Genomic DNA, 16,142 nt, shown 5'->3' on the forward strand with positions numbered 1-16,142 from the left:
CCCCCTTCAGAAGCGGGTAAGTCTCACGCTGGATAACTTGCGCCGAGGTCTTACACCGACTGTGAGGAATTAGGTCAACTTGTCCGAGTTTAACCCGCCTGTTTTCTTCTCAAGTTCGATTTCGCTTCGACTTGTCGGGAAAAGTGGTTGATCCAGCTCGACTTCAATGCCTCGGCTGCGAAGCCTGTGAACTTCATGATTGAAATAAGGGAGCTGTGATCGCCAAATAACGAGGGACCTGTGCAGTGAGGCTTTCCTTACTTGCATAGTAACACTTCTGCTACTCGACTGTGTACATAAAATTTATTTGCACGTAATCCTTCAACGAACTTAAATTTCACCAAAAACATAAAATGACGTCACTCCCATTCTTCCCAGCCCTCTACCTCCTCCTGCGGAAAAAAACGTGCTTTGTAAATATATTATTTCTATTGTAGTTGTGATGAATTACTTCGTCAATATTTTCAACGTCCTCCAGCAAAGCTTCTTTAATTTCGTCCTCGGTCATTTCCAAATCAAACTCCTTTTCCCAATCCGAACTTCCGCCACTAGATGACTCTGTTCGACACAATTATTTGTGAAACAATCGTTGATCGGGAATTTTGGCTAAAATACCGATTTTCGTATCCTGTGGTTCTTCAATATTACCAAGCAGCTAAAGCCTACCTTTAACCGTGACCTCAGAACTTGCGGATTTTACATCAGAAGCGGGTGTGACGTCATTAGCGGTGACGTCGATCGTCGGCCTTGGAGGTTCTTCTTCTGTCACAACTTTCGTTTGTTTAGAATTGTTCGACGCCGTGTCGAGGTTGGTTTTCTCATCAACCAATGTTGGGTCTTCGATGTTCTCTGGGCCGACATCTAGCAGGATTTTCGGCTGCTTATCAACGTCGTGTGTTTGAGTGTCCGAACGTGGGGATAGGGCGGTCTCTGTGGCGCCATCTTGCGGTGGAGTGATTATAGTGTCAGTTGTGACAGGTGAATGTTCGGCGACGTCACTCAACTTTTCTGGAATTTTCTCTTCAACTTTACCTTCAGGTGTTTGTGGAGATTCAGCTTCAAATTCATCTATAAATAAAGGCATTTGTGTTTCTGGTGGGACTTAAATAACTTCATTCATTTTAACAGAAACTTCGATTAAACCTTGGTAATGTAATTAATTTCCAGTATTTGTTAAAAATCTTTTGATCTTATCAGGAATTATTGCAGTATCCATATATGTAATGGTGAAACCAAGGTTGCTTGGTTATAAATACCCATATGTAATTAAGTACCCAAACATCACCTTCATCATCCCATGTTAACTCCGTATCTTTCTCTTCTGCCCGTTGAACAATCTCAGCTCGTCGTGCTTCAGCCTGCTCAACAAAAAAATATATTTCACAACACAGAATTCCACTCTTGTTTTGAACTTGGGCAGAAAATAATATTACACCAAGAAAGACATGGACAAAAACCACCACTGTTATATTTGGTGTCCAAAACTTATATGTAATCTAATCTCCAAAAGTTTGTATTTTTAAAACATTGTATTCACCTTCTTAAATGCATTGATTTTAAAGAAATAACGTGTCCAGAAATTATGGTGAGTCACTGCATCGGGTACCAGTCTGGTGTAAAGAGCTCGGATCTGCAACATTAAAAACAATATTACCTAATTGAGGTTGGAGCTGGTGTTATCATAGTTCAGAAATTCAATCTGTCTAGTTTATTAAATCCCCATTGTTACCTTTCTTGCGACAGGGGACTATGTGTTGTGTTTTATTAAATTTGCTAATTTACTCAAAGTATGTGATTAATACCAAATACATTCCTTCTGTTTTAAATATGGTAACTTTTCACTGACTTTCAATAAAAATATATTTTTTTTTTCACTGACTTTCAATAAAAAATATAAAAAAAAACATATATATTGTTGTTTTTTGAACAATAAAGTTTTTCAAATAAACTCCACACCTCCTTGCAATCCAACATCAACAACGATATTTCCTCACGTTTTCCTTCCAAGTTAAACCTCTCCTCCCATAATTTGAAGTCGGTGGAATCTGAAGTTCATAATATCATTACAAAAGTTTCAGAACACAATTTCACCACAATCCTTCATTAACAGAAGTAACCAAGATTTGTATAAAAAGCCTTAACAACAGACCACTGACATCTGGGTATTTCTATATTTAAATATTAACAAAATATTGTTTTTAGTAATGTGTTTTATACATCAGCAATCAGTATATAGTTTGTTTGGTCTTGACCTAGTATGAAGAACACAAAACCTACTATCTGGTTCGTTACAATAAGTCCCAGGGTCAGTTTGTATCGCGAATAGACGAGCCTGAATATAAATAGATTCAATAAATAATAAAGTGTTTTGGAACAAATATTTAAGGGTGATGATTTTATGTCCATTATGTAAAAATAATTATGTAAATTATCTAAGACACAAAAAGGATCAAAGTAGGTTTTCACCTCAGCCGGAGAAAATATTTTGACACCAGATGTTGTTCCGACCAAAACTGTTGAGTCTTCATTTTCTGGAAGATATGAACGGAAGTTAGAGGATATATAACAAACATATGCACACTAGCAAACATTTAGGAGTAGTTTAGGCTGAGGCTTCTCTGTATATGTGGTGGACAAGTTTTGGGAAATGTGACACCGGTGTCGATCCTATCCACAAATCAGGTTTTCAAACTTTTTGTTTTAGTCTGCCATTTATAAGTAAGAAAGCAATTTATGACACCTTCATGGGTAGCCAACAAAACAATGATGACAGTAATGAAAATCCCAAAGTGGTATTTTTGTTTTGCTGCCCAAAATAATATGTAGGTACCCAACATGGGCATACAACCCATAGACTGAGAAGCTTTGAAGTGTGGATATGTTGAATACCATTGTCTGATGGAGGTTGTGGTGTGACGTGGTTCACTACAGTTCCTAGGAACCCAGTCAGTGTGTTAGTTACAACCTTGGTGGCCTGAGATGCTTCGTTCATGTCAACCTGAAAAGCATTCTTTGTTTAAATAAAGTTTGGATGGACCAAGTGTAAACTGATTGTAGGCTTTTAAACTTGGTCCCTTAAATGAAGTCGTTTAATGTTACTGGGTAAATACAAAAATTTAAAAAGAATTTCAGCTTCTGTTATTGGTCAAGTATCTATAAATTTTTGTGACGAGTTTTTACGAACTTTTCGTGATACACGTTATGTTAATGGTGGAACTTTCAAGGTGATTGACCTCAAAATTTTTTAGGTTGAACACCAAGGACAAAACGTATGCGGGCAATCAAAACAAGGGCCTTATGACCTTGCAGACAACATGGAAAAGTTGGTGCACACAACCACCTTAATGTTAAGCTGGTCCTTCATAGAAGTAGCAGTTGCAGCAACAAGCTTGGAAGTGTCAGTTTTAACCGTTTCCGTGAATTCCTTCATATCCCGCATCATGAACTCGTTCGTCTCGGCCAACTGTAAGTAACAGGTTGAAATGTTTTACATCTGACCCAATTTTAAAATTTAACATTTTCACATTGTAAAAATAAAAAAGATGAATTAAATGTATTTCTCTATCATCATACATTGGTGTCACTGGTTTTAAGACAATGCCTATTTGAGGGCTACATTTTGCCACAATTCGTAAAAAAAAATTTTTTACAATATTAAAGAATACCTTTCTCTTTGCCGTGTCATAAAAAGATCCCCACCAAGAAGCGGAAGTTGCTGACTCATCCTCTTCATCCCTGAATAATGAAGAAAAATCAATCAGACAATTGAATTCTACAATTTTTTTGCTTATAATCACATGACCACACCATTCATTAAGACACGATCCAGTAAGAAGACCTACCCTTTTTCACTCATTGTGATACTGGCAGGATGTCAAGCAAAAAACAAAATGTAAAACTAACAACAACACACTAACACTGATGCTTGCCTGAAAAAAATATAAATTCTATAATTGACAGAACAACATTTTGACAAAACAAATAAAGACCTTCATCCAAATGAAGAGAAGAACATTGTGCAAATGATTTGATACAAATATGACCCTAAGAAGCAGATATATGATATAAGATGTACTATACACTGTGCATGTTACCATTTATAATATATATTTTTACATATCATTTATACATAGTTTTCCTGCTACACTACCAGAAAACAAAAATACAAAATAAGAACTATGTGCAGCAGATACCACAAAATACAAATTCACTAAAGCACCACTTCATTAAGTTCCAGATGTACAAAGAACGTTAGGTAGAAAATTTTACAACATTAAATCTACACAATATCTAATGCACAATCAATGACATCACAAAAGTTTTCAGACACTTTCGCAGCAGCCATTAACACAAGTCCTCTGTTACATGTTGTTTGTTCTTCGTTGTCCATTGAAAGCAGAAGAGCGTCAGCATGAAGCAAAAATGGATTTTCGAATTTTTTCTCCAAAAGAACTTCTGGTTCTTCATTCTGGTTCATGTCCTGCATCTTGTAACCATCTGCCTCAGGTATAATTTCAATGCTCTCATCCACATATGAAGTAGATAAACTGCTTCTCTCATCCAATGTTTCATCGGCTTCATCATCAGCAAAACTATCGGCAAACACGACACATTTTAAGTTGTCAAGCTCAGCTTTAAGATTTCTGTTGTGTAAGTTTACTGTATCCAACTCGCTCTGCAACAGTACCCTCTCCTCATCCAGTTTAACAACCTCATTCTTACTTGTCTCCAACATATCAACCGTTCCACTCATCTTCTCATTTTCATCCTTTAACTTTGTCACAAGTTTTTCCAATTCCTGCTTTTCTTGATCAGCGAGATTATTCACGTCGTCAAAGTTGGAAGGAACAACATCATCTTCCACTGACTCTCCTTGTTGTTGAATTGGTAAGAAACCTGATGACAGTGCTTTACGTTTATATCGTTTTGTGACAATGTTCCTAACTGTTCTGGCAAGCGCATTGACCTTCTGCTTGGATCCCGCTGGGAGGCAATATTCCTGGCGAGGGTGCGTGAGACGGTGTGATCTTGTCACACATTTTCTTGTTAGGAAACAAACTTGGCAAGAATTGTAATCCAAGCATCTGAGACACTGAAATCGCAAACCAACGATCGGACGCACTTTGCAGGTTGCGCATTGGACGTTATGAATGGAAGTCTTCGAAATATTTAATCTGTGCATTGTGGGGAGCCAAACTACAGACTGTGGTTCCATTTCAAGCCATTCTAAAAAGTGGTTTTCAGAAATGGAAGAACCCAAAACCCCTTCAAAGCAACTGTCAACTGCTGGCTTTATTCTGGAAAAGTTTCCAGATTCACTGACGATGTCTGTGATCCGAACAAAATGAGTTAAACACAGGGAAAGTCTGCTACGGCTCATAACCTTAAGGGAACCACTATATAAATCAAATATAATCTTGTACTTGTTTTTCATACTTTCACTTCCCATCACAAGAAGAAACTGCAAGCAAGGTAAGATTCCAACAACATTCTGCCTTATATCCATGAAAGTATTAAATATTAAATGGGAAAAAGTTTCTGTGAGATCAGCCACGTTTGTTCCTGACAATTTGTAAATATTGGAAATAATTGATGCCAATTCTTCCAGTGTTAAAGCTTCTTCAACAACGATATGAAGAGATTTTCCAAATCTTTTTTGAATAAATTTGTCAAAAGAGTCTTTAATAAACTGGTGGTGGATTGAGTCCAATTTGAAATGGTGTTGTAAGTGGCAGAGCTTCATGGCCACTCTGTACACACTGTATTTTATATCTTGATAATCATAGTTGACCTTGCAAATTAGATTGTCAACAGTTTGTTTAGGATTTTCATCCATGATGCACACTAAATACAGACAACAATTGAAAACAAGTTACAGTTTTAATTATTAAATACAACACAAAAGCAAATTTATGAAAAATTTAAAACTTATTTCTGACAGATTGAAAGCTAAACAATAAAACTTCGCATAGGTACAAACGATTTGATGCTTATCCCGCCTTGCATAATTACATAAATCTGCAATCAAACAATAACAATCTGCCAAACCATGAAAAAATACGATGAACAATGAATCAACAAAGTTGTTTTCAAAACAAAACGTCAGCTGATAAGATCCGATGATCGAAAATCGAAAATCGTCAACAAAAGATGTTTCAGAAGGGGAATTTTTTTGGTTAAATATTTTCAAAATCCAGTGATAGTTATGTTAACAGCATTTTAGTATCACTAACTGTATTTTGATACCTTTTACACCAGTTAAAATAACCATAGATCTAAAGTTTGGTATTGACAATAATAAATTCACTCATTGAATTTTGTAATAAAAACACAAAAACGTCAAGTTGTATTCGAAAGCGCAAAGTACGTCCGAGGTGCTCAAAAAATCACATAAACGTTATTTTTATAAATTCACGTTTTATTCAATTTGTCAAATCCCATGATCGTAAAGTATGGGTGATTTCCCTTATCAGAAACATTCATTTTACGGTAAGTCCAGTAACGCCAACTCTCTAGGCCAGATGATAAGCTATCATTAATTATCAAACATTTGTAGTTCTCGCAACACAGCCATAGAGTCTCCATCAAACCAATTTTAATTCAATATATGTGACAACTACATGAATCTGATACAAATTTATCTTTGATTTGCCGGTTACCTCAACTTATATACGTACCTGTTTCAACCGTTTATTTTGATCACAAGTGCTGATTTTAACCAGTTGTTGCAGAGAAATGGCAGAAAAAGGTGCTTTATTCGTGTGTTTAGGTGAGTGTACGATTCTGCTCTAGACGCTATTTTTTATTTGCCCATGAAATCTTATCAAGTGTAATTAATAGAATCCTAACCTTGTCTTTACTTTGCAAATCTTGTCAAAAACCCTGCATTTTAACTTTTGTTTAAATTTTGCACCAAACTCTTTCTAGGAAACATTTGCAGATCTCCTATTGCAGAAGCTTGCATGAAAAGCATATTGCAGGAAAAAGGGATTCTGCAAAAAGTAGGCTTCATGTGTGTAATATTATGTCTTTTATGTGCTTATTGTCATTGTATTATGCACATTGTAAAGCTAATTGATTGTTTAGTGCAATGTGCCAAAGTAATTCCTGTATAAGATTGACCAGGTATGGTCAAATTCTGACGACCTATTAGCAGTTAATTTGAAGTGTGGTTTAATGTGATTTTAGTTCATGTATTTGACTTTGCAAGTGGCAACTTTCAGAAGTAACTTTATAAACTAGTGTATTTTCCTTTGTATGGTCCAATTGCCCACTGTTGTCAATGGAATTAATGAAAAAAATCTTCTGTGCAAATTACCAATCTAACATTAACCAACAAAAATTTGCTCCAGTGGAATGTGGACAGTGCGGCAACTTCTGGGCACGAAGCTGGATCTACACCAGATGACAGAGGGCAGTCATGCATGAAGGCACATGGTGTATATGAACTTGTTTCAAAGCACCGAGCACGGAAGATTACGCGCCATGACTACGAGACCTTTGACTTTATATTTGGAATGGATGAAAACAATATGAGGTTTGTTTGTTTAAACAAAATTTGTGAGTGTGAAACATTCTGCATTGTTTAAAATTTTAATTTTCTCGAGCACCTGAGTCAATTAAGTTTCTGGTTTTATCAGTAACCCATTCCATCTTGTTTCTTGTGTGTAAGCATATAGTTGTTTTTGTGCAAATTATAAATGATTTAAAATTTAAAGAATTTGTTTTCAAATGTCGTGTTGACATTTATGAAATAAAGTTTGGGACTACAATGGTGGCCCAAAACATTGTTAAATCCAACTTAAAAATAAAACATTTTTTTCGTTCGTTTTTGTCTGTTTAAACTGGACTCATACTTGCCAATTTTAACAACCAATTTGTTTTGAGATTTTTATTAATCCTTATTAAAAAATACCATATCTTCTGATTTGATCTAGTGATTTAAGAAGAATGGCCCCAAAATCTTCAAAAGCCAAACTATTATTGTTGGGGTCATTTGATGAAGACAAATCATTTGGAGGAATTATTGAAGATCCTTATTATGTGAGTTTTCCAAACAAAATGTGTAAAAACATGAAGCTTTTGTAACGTAAAAACAGCCATGACAGTCATCCATGTGTAAGCACAGTAACACTTGTTGTATTTGGCTAATATATATATTACAATTGTAAGTGCAGTAAAACAATTTTTCAGAAACAATGACGTTTTACTTTCCAGAGTTCAAGACAAAGTGATTTTGAAGTTGTTTATCAACAATGCTTTAGGTCATGTAAAAATTTTCTTCATTCAATAAATCTTTGAAACCTCCAGCATTTCAAAATGAACAGAAAAAATACAATTGTCCAAAAAACTTTTCTAATTCAGTTTTGGTGACTTTTAAAAAATGCTTCGCATGAGCGTTGGATTTGTTGGAATGTAGCTTTATAAACTTCAAGATGTTGGCCCTAAAATATTCAACAAATTACAAATAATTAATTACTAATTCTTGATAAATGAGTAATAATTACTAATTCTTGCTATGTTTCAACTCACAAAAGGATCAATTATAACTCCATTCTTTGATTGTGGATCGAATGATCCTAAAAGTTGTATTTTTGCTTTGTTTGTTTCTCCTGCAGACATGGTCAGATTCCTGACGATTTGAAACAAATAATTACTGATAAGTTGAATCTATGGCACCATCAATATGACATAATATTTTCCAACATAACAAGAGATTTAAACATAGCCTGGTTAATCACACCTCATGTTGTTTTCATCCATGGCGAAAATAAACTCGAAATCCTGAACATCATCCTGTGTGATTTGCTGTGCTCTGTCATCTTCTACATATTTAAACACTCCATGTTGTTTCATGCACGTCTGAGCGTGGCTACTTGCTGCAGCTCCGTGCCGTGCGTTTGTCCCACACCCCTTCACTTTCCACTTAATTCAAGTTTGGTGAAGGTTTTCAATAATTAGAAGGCAAAGACAACGTACACACCTGGTCGGTAACTTCATGTTTGCAAATTAAGTCTTTGAAGATGGCCGTTGCCATGGGAGACCGACAAGTGTTGCCTGACAACAAATGCAATGTGAAAGTAAGCAAAAGTGCTTCGCGTATTGGCCATTGCACACCCATATATTGTCAATGTTATCCAGAACCAAAAACGTCATTTACATCAGAATAAACATGGTCAAATACCCACCAAAACAGACGAACAGCACGGAATGCTTCATGATTTTTTCGGACAAATAATTCACAACGACAGTGGTCACAAATTGTTCCCTTAACAGTTGTTACACGGTTGACTTTATGATATGTTGACTGGCAGCCAATGTAGGCCAACGGTTTCCGCACAAGTTGGATTCACACGGCGTGAACAGCGCATGACAATTCACAATATTTCTGCCAAACGCCCAAGGCAAAGATGATAACGTGTGCCGGTTTCAAAACGATTTGATTACACGATAAACGTCCTATTCGCAAGGAAATGTATTTTAAGCCGGGCGTCGTTCTGCTTGGGTGATTTTCGATGGCAACAAAACACAAACTGCGTAAATTTTTGTTGATTCGCGACGAATTGTAAAAGACAAGGCGGCAACATTGAGATGATGACCATATTCCAATCGTCGAAAATAGCGCCGAAAAACTTTTAGTCTTTAAGACAAGAAGTTTTTCACTAATGAATAAATGAGATACTTTGCCTATGTATACGTACCGTGTAGCTGGCTGCCATGACAACGCGTCTTAAATTTTGGAAGCTGCAGCTAAAAAAATGGATTTGATAGTTTGTTTATATTATTTGTGCAAGAAATACAACGTACATAGACAATAAATTGACCTGAATATCAACAAAACCGTACTATAAAAATTGCGGAGTCATGTATAACCTACTTGCGGTTATTGTTTTTTTGAACTATTTTTACTGGAATTACTTTGTGTGGTTGCAGTCCATTTGTAAGGTTGTCTAGTGGGGATTCTACAGGGTGGATGTGTATAGACTATTTAATAATACAGATGAAATTGCCGGACCCGGACAGAACGCTTTTGCTCGTGAGAAGGTTGTTTGTTAAGGTAAAAACCTCAACCGCTGGGTTAAGATTTAAAGAAACTTTGAAAACTTAAACCGAAACCGAATCCGAATCACAAACGATTTGACTCGGTTTATGGTTATTACAGTAAGCCTATAACCGAGCACTAATTCCGGGCAGTTTTTGACATTTCCTGTCAGTTTGTCATTTAGTTGCTGGTTGTTGCAAAAAAATAGGTTAGCAAACAGCTTAAAAATTAGAATGACAGTTTTATCGTCCCATCTCCCTGCACAGGTTGCAATTAGTTGCAAGAGGTATGCGTGCTTTTTAATTGTTGGTACACATATTGAACCAGTTGACCATAAATCAGCCTCTAACATTTTCGCTTGCTGCGGCCCGAAAAATTCACGGCACTTCCGACTCACTTTCAGTAAGATTTGTTCCGATAATTCCTTATTTAAATGTTACGAGATGCCCTTGAAAAGTCAAGGCGACGCACAGTTTGAAAAATGGTTTTAAAATTACCACCCCAAGTTGGTGCAAGCAAGTTTATTGACGATAAAATATTCTGCACTGGCAGCAACAATAAAAGCACCCCACGGTAGTTCCGCTGCAATGCACAAGAACAATGGAAAAATATGATCAATGGAGTGGAACGGAAGATGAGGATGACGTCACAACAGGTAAAACTTGTGGTGGAGGTTTCCCTTAGGCAGGGACCGTGTTCGTTCGTTTCTTCAGCAAATGCTGCCCAAACTGCACAAATATAACAGGATTTCATTAAGTCATCATTTTAAGTAAAGAAAACTTTTCAAATCCACAACAATTCAACATATGTTATCCAAAATAAATGTCTTACGTTTAATTTAGGCAAGGTTAAAGCTTATGTTGCCTAAATATTTTTAATCCATTGCAACCTGGGAAGGTACTTAAAAAAAATTAATTCCGGTTTTTTAAATTTCAAAGAGATGCAAAACTGCTAAGTATTTTGTGCTTTTAGGTCAAACTTTATTTTTTATGCTCTCTGGTGACCTTTGGTGGTGAGTCTTCCCATTCCTTATCCCGAACTGGAGTCCGTTTCAAACCCAGGTCTGTGTTGTTATCCGGTGAATCTGTGTTAGTGTTTCTATGAGCAAACTTTTTACGCAGGGCGGCAGCGATGAAGTCGACTGCATCGGTCGGCTGATTTTCCTTGCGAGGAAATTTTTTGTTCATCGGAGTTCCTCCAGGAGATCTGAGCATTGAAAAAGTGGTTATTCCAGTAATTCAAAATGGTTTGTTTGTTTTGCACCAAAGACCTAGTGGTCAATGCTCAGAGTATGGTGAGTTAAACTTTACCTGCACACATCAGCATATATTGGAGAGCATGACTATTGTCATTGATTTTGTGGAAATACAAAAAACACTTTTGTGTCAGAAGGACAGATTCTGTGAAATTACAAAGTTGTCATACAGCAAGTGCTAAAACGTGTAATTTGTATTATTTACTAAAAAACAATATTTTGGTAACATTAGAGAGAGTGCATACAAAAACTTTTGCGAAACACTGCATACCTTGATACAGATTTAAGCTTTACTTTGTGGAGATCCTTCAAAACATCAGCCATTGATAAAGAAGGTTTAGGTTTCGCTGAAATTGTCTCACCCTAAAACACAAAACATATATTAACTAATTGTGGAAACAAATTCGACAAAACAACTGTCTGAATGTTTTCCTATTTCAGGTAAATTCTACTGTCACAGGTAGAGCAAAGCAAGAGGTCTGTATCTATTAGAATATAGATTTTGTTGCTTGGATAAGTCTATTTATGTACAGTTTTTCTGTGCATCTTGCGTTTATCGATGCACAAAGCAGGCAGGACACCTTGTTTTTTAGCAGAACCTTACAGAAATATTTAAGGTTTTCCAAACACAATTTAAAAAAAAATTATTTCAACTATTTTTATTGGACCAAAAAACTCACCCTGGCTTCCTTTCGTCGTTTAATTAATTCAAAAACATCATTTCCCTTGGTTGGTTGAGGCACCGGAAACGTCAGTGGAGGAGGGGGAGGAATAAATGGAGGGGGTGGGGGGATCAAGGGGGCTGCAGGTGGGGCTTTTATAGGGGTTGAAGTTGATGCTGGTTCCCCAGCCCCACTCATTGTGGAGTTAAAACTGGCTGACACTAAAACAAAACACTTTCATGTCTGAATATTGGACAAACATAAAATTCATCAAACAAATGAGTTCCAAACAGGACTTCAGTAAGTTGGTAAATTTTTATGTTTAAAGGCGCACTACAGAATTTATTTCCATTTGTCACATCTGCGTAAGCCTTTTAACTGAGTGGGTAAAAAAAAATTATTATTGAAATGTAAAAGTGTGCAATGCACCACAAACTTACACGTGTCCGATTGTCTATTCTGAGTTTGGTTGGAAACGAGCATCGCAATTTGTGAGCGAAGTTGCGACAATTCGTCTTCTAGTGCCGATATTTTTGTCACCATCTCATCTTGTGGCAGTGAAGACATCGTTGAAGTTGTGAAAGCTGATGAGTTTCCTAAGGTGGAAATTTTATTATATCAACAGAACATGTATTTAAATAAATCTGATCTTCTGACATCATCAAATGTATATGTTCATGTACGTTTCTTACATGTCTATGTGCACACTACTATGATAAATCCTAGTTAAAAAGCAGACAAAATGTGGCAAACAAAAATGTAATATAGGTAAATTGTACCACAAGAACAGATTAGTTGAAAAACAATATACCTGGCAGCAACAGTAAAACAACAACAGAATTTATATTTGATTAAATTATACAGTGAGCCTCCTCTGTTTATCTGACAGAAAGAAACAGTCTGGTTTCAAAGGCATTCGAAAAGGACAGTCAGAATATATAATATACACCAATGTGCCAAACCCTGGAATTACATATTTGTTGCGTGCCATCTATTCAGTGCAAAATACTTGGTGTGATTTTTTTAAAAGATATCTCAAAACATGTCGGCCCAAGAGTGGAAAAATTCTTTTGTTTTAAATTAACATTGTTGGATTTTCAAATGCATTTAGAGATTAAATTATTATCTGAAGCATCGCACATCAGCACATGTGTAATAAACAAATGGTCTACCAAATTGGCATGTGTGCCCTGTGTTATTCAACCGTAATATATACAAGTAAATATTATCCAATGCTTTTAAGACATTAAATTTCTGTTAAATAGCTCTGTGGTTTACATAAGCTAGACGCATACTATATAATACACAGCATGGGTAGTAGTCTAACTTTTTAAACTAAAGGTAACGAATAATTAAAACTGACAGAAAATCTTTAAAACCTGTGCAATCCTCTGCATCTGCTTTCAAGTTTGGAGAAGATCTGGAATAACTGATTCTTCTGCAAAGAATAAACTTGTTGAAGCAATTGAATGAATGCAGAAATAACTACATTAATCATAACCATTTGTTAAAGATTAAGCGGAAAAAATGAAAAACATATTGCCATGACAAAATGCACACATGTATATTTATAAATATATGTATAAACTCTAATGTTTATTTTTTTTTAGATTTACAACAACATTTGACATAAAGTTTGTGAAGTTATAAACTCACACATCTGGTATTTCAACAAGCTGACAAATGTCAGAAAGAGAAAATAAAGTTCTTTGTTCGTTGTCGATCAATCTGGCACCATTTGGGAGCAGCTCAAACCTACAGAAACATGAAGCATATTTGTTGTTAGCTGGCTGCTGTACAGTCAAAAATAATGTGACATTTGATGACAGTTATTGACAGTGGTTTTCACTGTGGCTGCCAGGACGGTAGTAGACGAAGGCCTGTGTCCCCCAATTAACCAAAAAACAAGATGGCAAGCAAAAAACACCCAAATATTTTGATGCAATCAGTGTGGACTGTTGGCAAACCCCGTATATTATGTCTTGTTTCAGATACACATATTAACAATTACCACATCTGTTAATAAAATACACATAGACATGAAAGTTGATATAATATATGAATATGAGGTTGACATGAAGAATCCTACATAATTTTGCAATACACTGTTTTAGTCCAGTATGCCACAATGTACCTTGGTCTTTGTGTGTTTGATAATGGGAGAGTTGAACCAATTCTTCGGACAATGCTTCGACACATCCCAGATTTAACGTCCACTTTTGCCTGGTAACATAAAGTTTAATGTTAACACTTTCACTGTTGAAATATGTATACATCTATATATAGAATACCAAGTAAATTTTCCCCAACACTGCAAGCCAAAACCGGTTGTGGAATGTGAGTACAAAACAGACCCTGTCACCTTTTAATTAAAAGCAATAAACAAAATACTGTACAAATTACGTAAAATAAATGCAACTTTAGCAATGCGAGATGAATGATCTACAAGTTGCTGACATTATCAAGCAGTCTTTTGACAAATTGCCAAATAACGGCCACATCCTGGCACCCAACCAACACACCAAAGCTGCCACTGAAAGTGGCAAAAAAATTAAAAAGTTGGTGTTTGTTTACAGAAAATTCATAAAAAATAATTTTAATCGACACAGTCTGCACAAACTTTACCCGTCCCAAGAAATTTCTTTCACATGAAAGTGGGTATCTTTGTTAATAGTAATTTATCATGCAACACAGTTAAAGCAATTATTCTTTCTTATCCACACAGTATTATGGTGAAATATTTGTGGGTTTGGATATGAAAATCAATAATAGAGATGAAATGTGTTTGAGGTAACCTTGCAGTGCATGTTGATAATTAACGTTAGTATTTGAACAACGCATGTCTGTCAGCAAGGCAAACATGCTATTAATAGTTGGAATTTCAGAAGGTTAGAACAGAGTATTGATTAAACGGTTGATTACATGCACAATGTTGTTTTGTTAAAGAGAAAGCAAACAAAACACAAAAATTGTTGAAAATGTTTTATCTACAAAACCTAATCAAATAAAAACATTGATTACCTGGTTCATGTCTTCACTGTCAGGAGAAATTATGTCCATGTTTTTTTTTTCAAAAATGTTTTTTATGATGGAGTTTCAATATTGAGGTAATCATTTAAACATGGTGATCAGAAAACCTAAAATCTTGCTCTAAAACCTACCAAAAACCACCTACAAAGCACAACACATGATAAGTAAAGCAATCACAATAGTATTAAAATGTTGTTTATTAACTTATTCCATGATAATTCACTTTTGTCCTCATTAATAAGCCGCCTTGTCTTGGGAAGTAGAGTGGGTGACGTCCACCCAAGGATTTCTCACAAAATTTAGAAGCCACTATGCGTCAATCACAAATAGTACAACATAGCAAGTGGTACCGATAATCAGATATTGCCAATATGAATGAACTGAACTTAATAAACAACAGACCTAAACACAAAACTGTTTCAATTGTTCTACAGCTGCAGTCCCGGTAAATATGAAAACTAGAAATAGTTTTCCCCCATCCTATGGTGGAGACCTGAACATGACAAAAAGGATCAAGACCTGAACATGACAAAATAACATTTTTGATGTTAAAGACAATAAAATCCTTGCTTATTTCGGTTGACATCGTCTCACGATAGACAGCCATACAACAAAGCACAAATTATTAGATGTATATTCCCCTCCTTGCAAAAGTTTCAACCGGTTTGTGGAAAACACATTGGAGTAAACCATCATTGGACAAAAATCCGCTACTTCAAATTTTGTTGTGTGTCTTTGATAAATTTAAAAACGTTTAGATTTGCTTTGACCAGCGCGGCCAGATGGTCACTTTCGGTCACATGCAACCTGTTGCAACCTATCATCTTCTTGATTCTCCGTGAGGAAATCACCTTTACATACTCCATAGACTTTACGGTTTTTTTCTTCAATACAAACAAAAAAGCCAATGCGTTAGTCAAGAATTTCATGATACAGATGTTTGGATCGTTGTACTACAATAATAGCCAGTGGCCTGCTGTTCGTCTTCTAATCGCAACAATTACTTCACCGTACCATTTTGCTAGCCTGCATTTTACACTGAAAATGATTGTAGTACAACAATAGACATGTCTGTATCATGAGATTCTCAACTATTGCATTGGTTATTTTGTTTGTATTGAAGATTTACAAAACCGTCAGTTATGTTCCTAAG

At 35.7% G+C, this 16,142-nt stretch overlaps 5 protein-coding genes across 5 annotated transcripts; 1 reads left to right on the top strand and 4 right to left on the bottom strand.

The window, feature by feature from the left end:
- Window positions 1–284: 284 nt before the first annotated feature.
- LOC145901848 (BSD domain-containing protein 1-like) lies at window positions 285–3,986 on the bottom strand. The gene is made up of 12 exons (XM_082989653.1): window positions 3,843–3,986; window positions 3,666–3,735; window positions 3,341–3,463; window positions 2,890–2,998; window positions 2,467–2,531; window positions 2,278–2,332; window positions 1,957–2,045; window positions 1,538–1,630; window positions 1,286–1,358; window positions 667–1,068; window positions 452–558; window positions 285–392 (listed from the first exon to the last, which is right to left on the bottom strand). Exons 1-12 carry the CDS (start codon window positions 3,854–3,856, stop codon window positions 360–362), a joined length of 1,233 nt encoding a protein of 410 aa, XP_082845779.1. The 5' UTR covers window positions 3,857–3,986; the 3' UTR covers window positions 285–359.
- On the bottom strand, window positions 3,930–5,840 carry LOC145901847 (dystrophin-like). The gene has a single exon (XM_082989652.1). The coding sequence runs from the start codon at window positions 5,834–5,836 to the stop codon at window positions 4,280–4,282; it is 1,557 nt and encodes a 518-aa protein (XP_082845778.1). The 5' UTR covers window positions 5,837–5,840; the 3' UTR covers window positions 3,930–4,279.
- An 814-nt stretch (window positions 5,841–6,654) lies between these two features.
- LOC145902062 (low molecular weight phosphotyrosine protein phosphatase-like) lies at window positions 6,655–8,307 on the top strand. Its single transcript, XM_082989909.1, has 5 exons — window positions 6,655–6,769; window positions 6,928–7,001; window positions 7,353–7,537; window positions 7,938–8,043; window positions 8,218–8,307. The coding sequence occupies exons 1-5, from the start codon at window positions 6,736–6,738 to the stop codon at window positions 8,299–8,301; spliced, it is 483 nt and encodes a 160-aa protein (XP_082846035.1). The 5' UTR covers window positions 6,655–6,735; the 3' UTR covers window positions 8,302–8,307.
- Window positions 8,305–9,453, bottom strand: LOC145902063 (low molecular weight phosphotyrosine protein phosphatase-like). The gene is made up of 5 exons (XM_082989910.1): window positions 9,189–9,453; window positions 8,984–9,057; window positions 8,744–8,925; window positions 8,533–8,632; window positions 8,305–8,444 (listed from the first exon to the last, which is right to left on the bottom strand). Exons 1-5 carry the CDS (start codon window positions 9,217–9,219, stop codon window positions 8,361–8,363), a joined length of 471 nt encoding a protein of 156 aa, XP_082846036.1. The 5' UTR covers window positions 9,220–9,453; the 3' UTR covers window positions 8,305–8,360.
- Window positions 9,454–10,141: 688 nt separating this feature from the next.
- Window positions 10,142–15,126, bottom strand: LOC145902656 (mitochondrial fission regulator 2-like). The gene is made up of 9 exons (XM_082990707.1): window positions 14,981–15,126; window positions 14,094–14,182; window positions 13,616–13,714; window positions 13,339–13,397; window positions 12,400–12,555; window positions 11,978–12,180; window positions 11,569–11,660; window positions 11,047–11,248; window positions 10,142–10,770 (listed from the first exon to the last, which is right to left on the bottom strand). Exons 1-9 carry the CDS (start codon window positions 15,017–15,019, stop codon window positions 10,723–10,725), a joined length of 987 nt encoding a protein of 328 aa, XP_082846833.1. The 5' UTR covers window positions 15,020–15,126; the 3' UTR covers window positions 10,142–10,722.
- Window positions 15,127–16,142: the final 1,016 nt, after the last annotated feature.

Source organism: Ascidia mentula, chromosome 5 (assembly GCF_947561715.1).
Source record: "Ascidia mentula chromosome 5, kaAscMent1.1, whole genome shotgun sequence".
Lineage (NCBI taxonomy): Eukaryota > Metazoa > Chordata > Ascidiacea > Phlebobranchia > Ascidiidae > Ascidia > Ascidia mentula.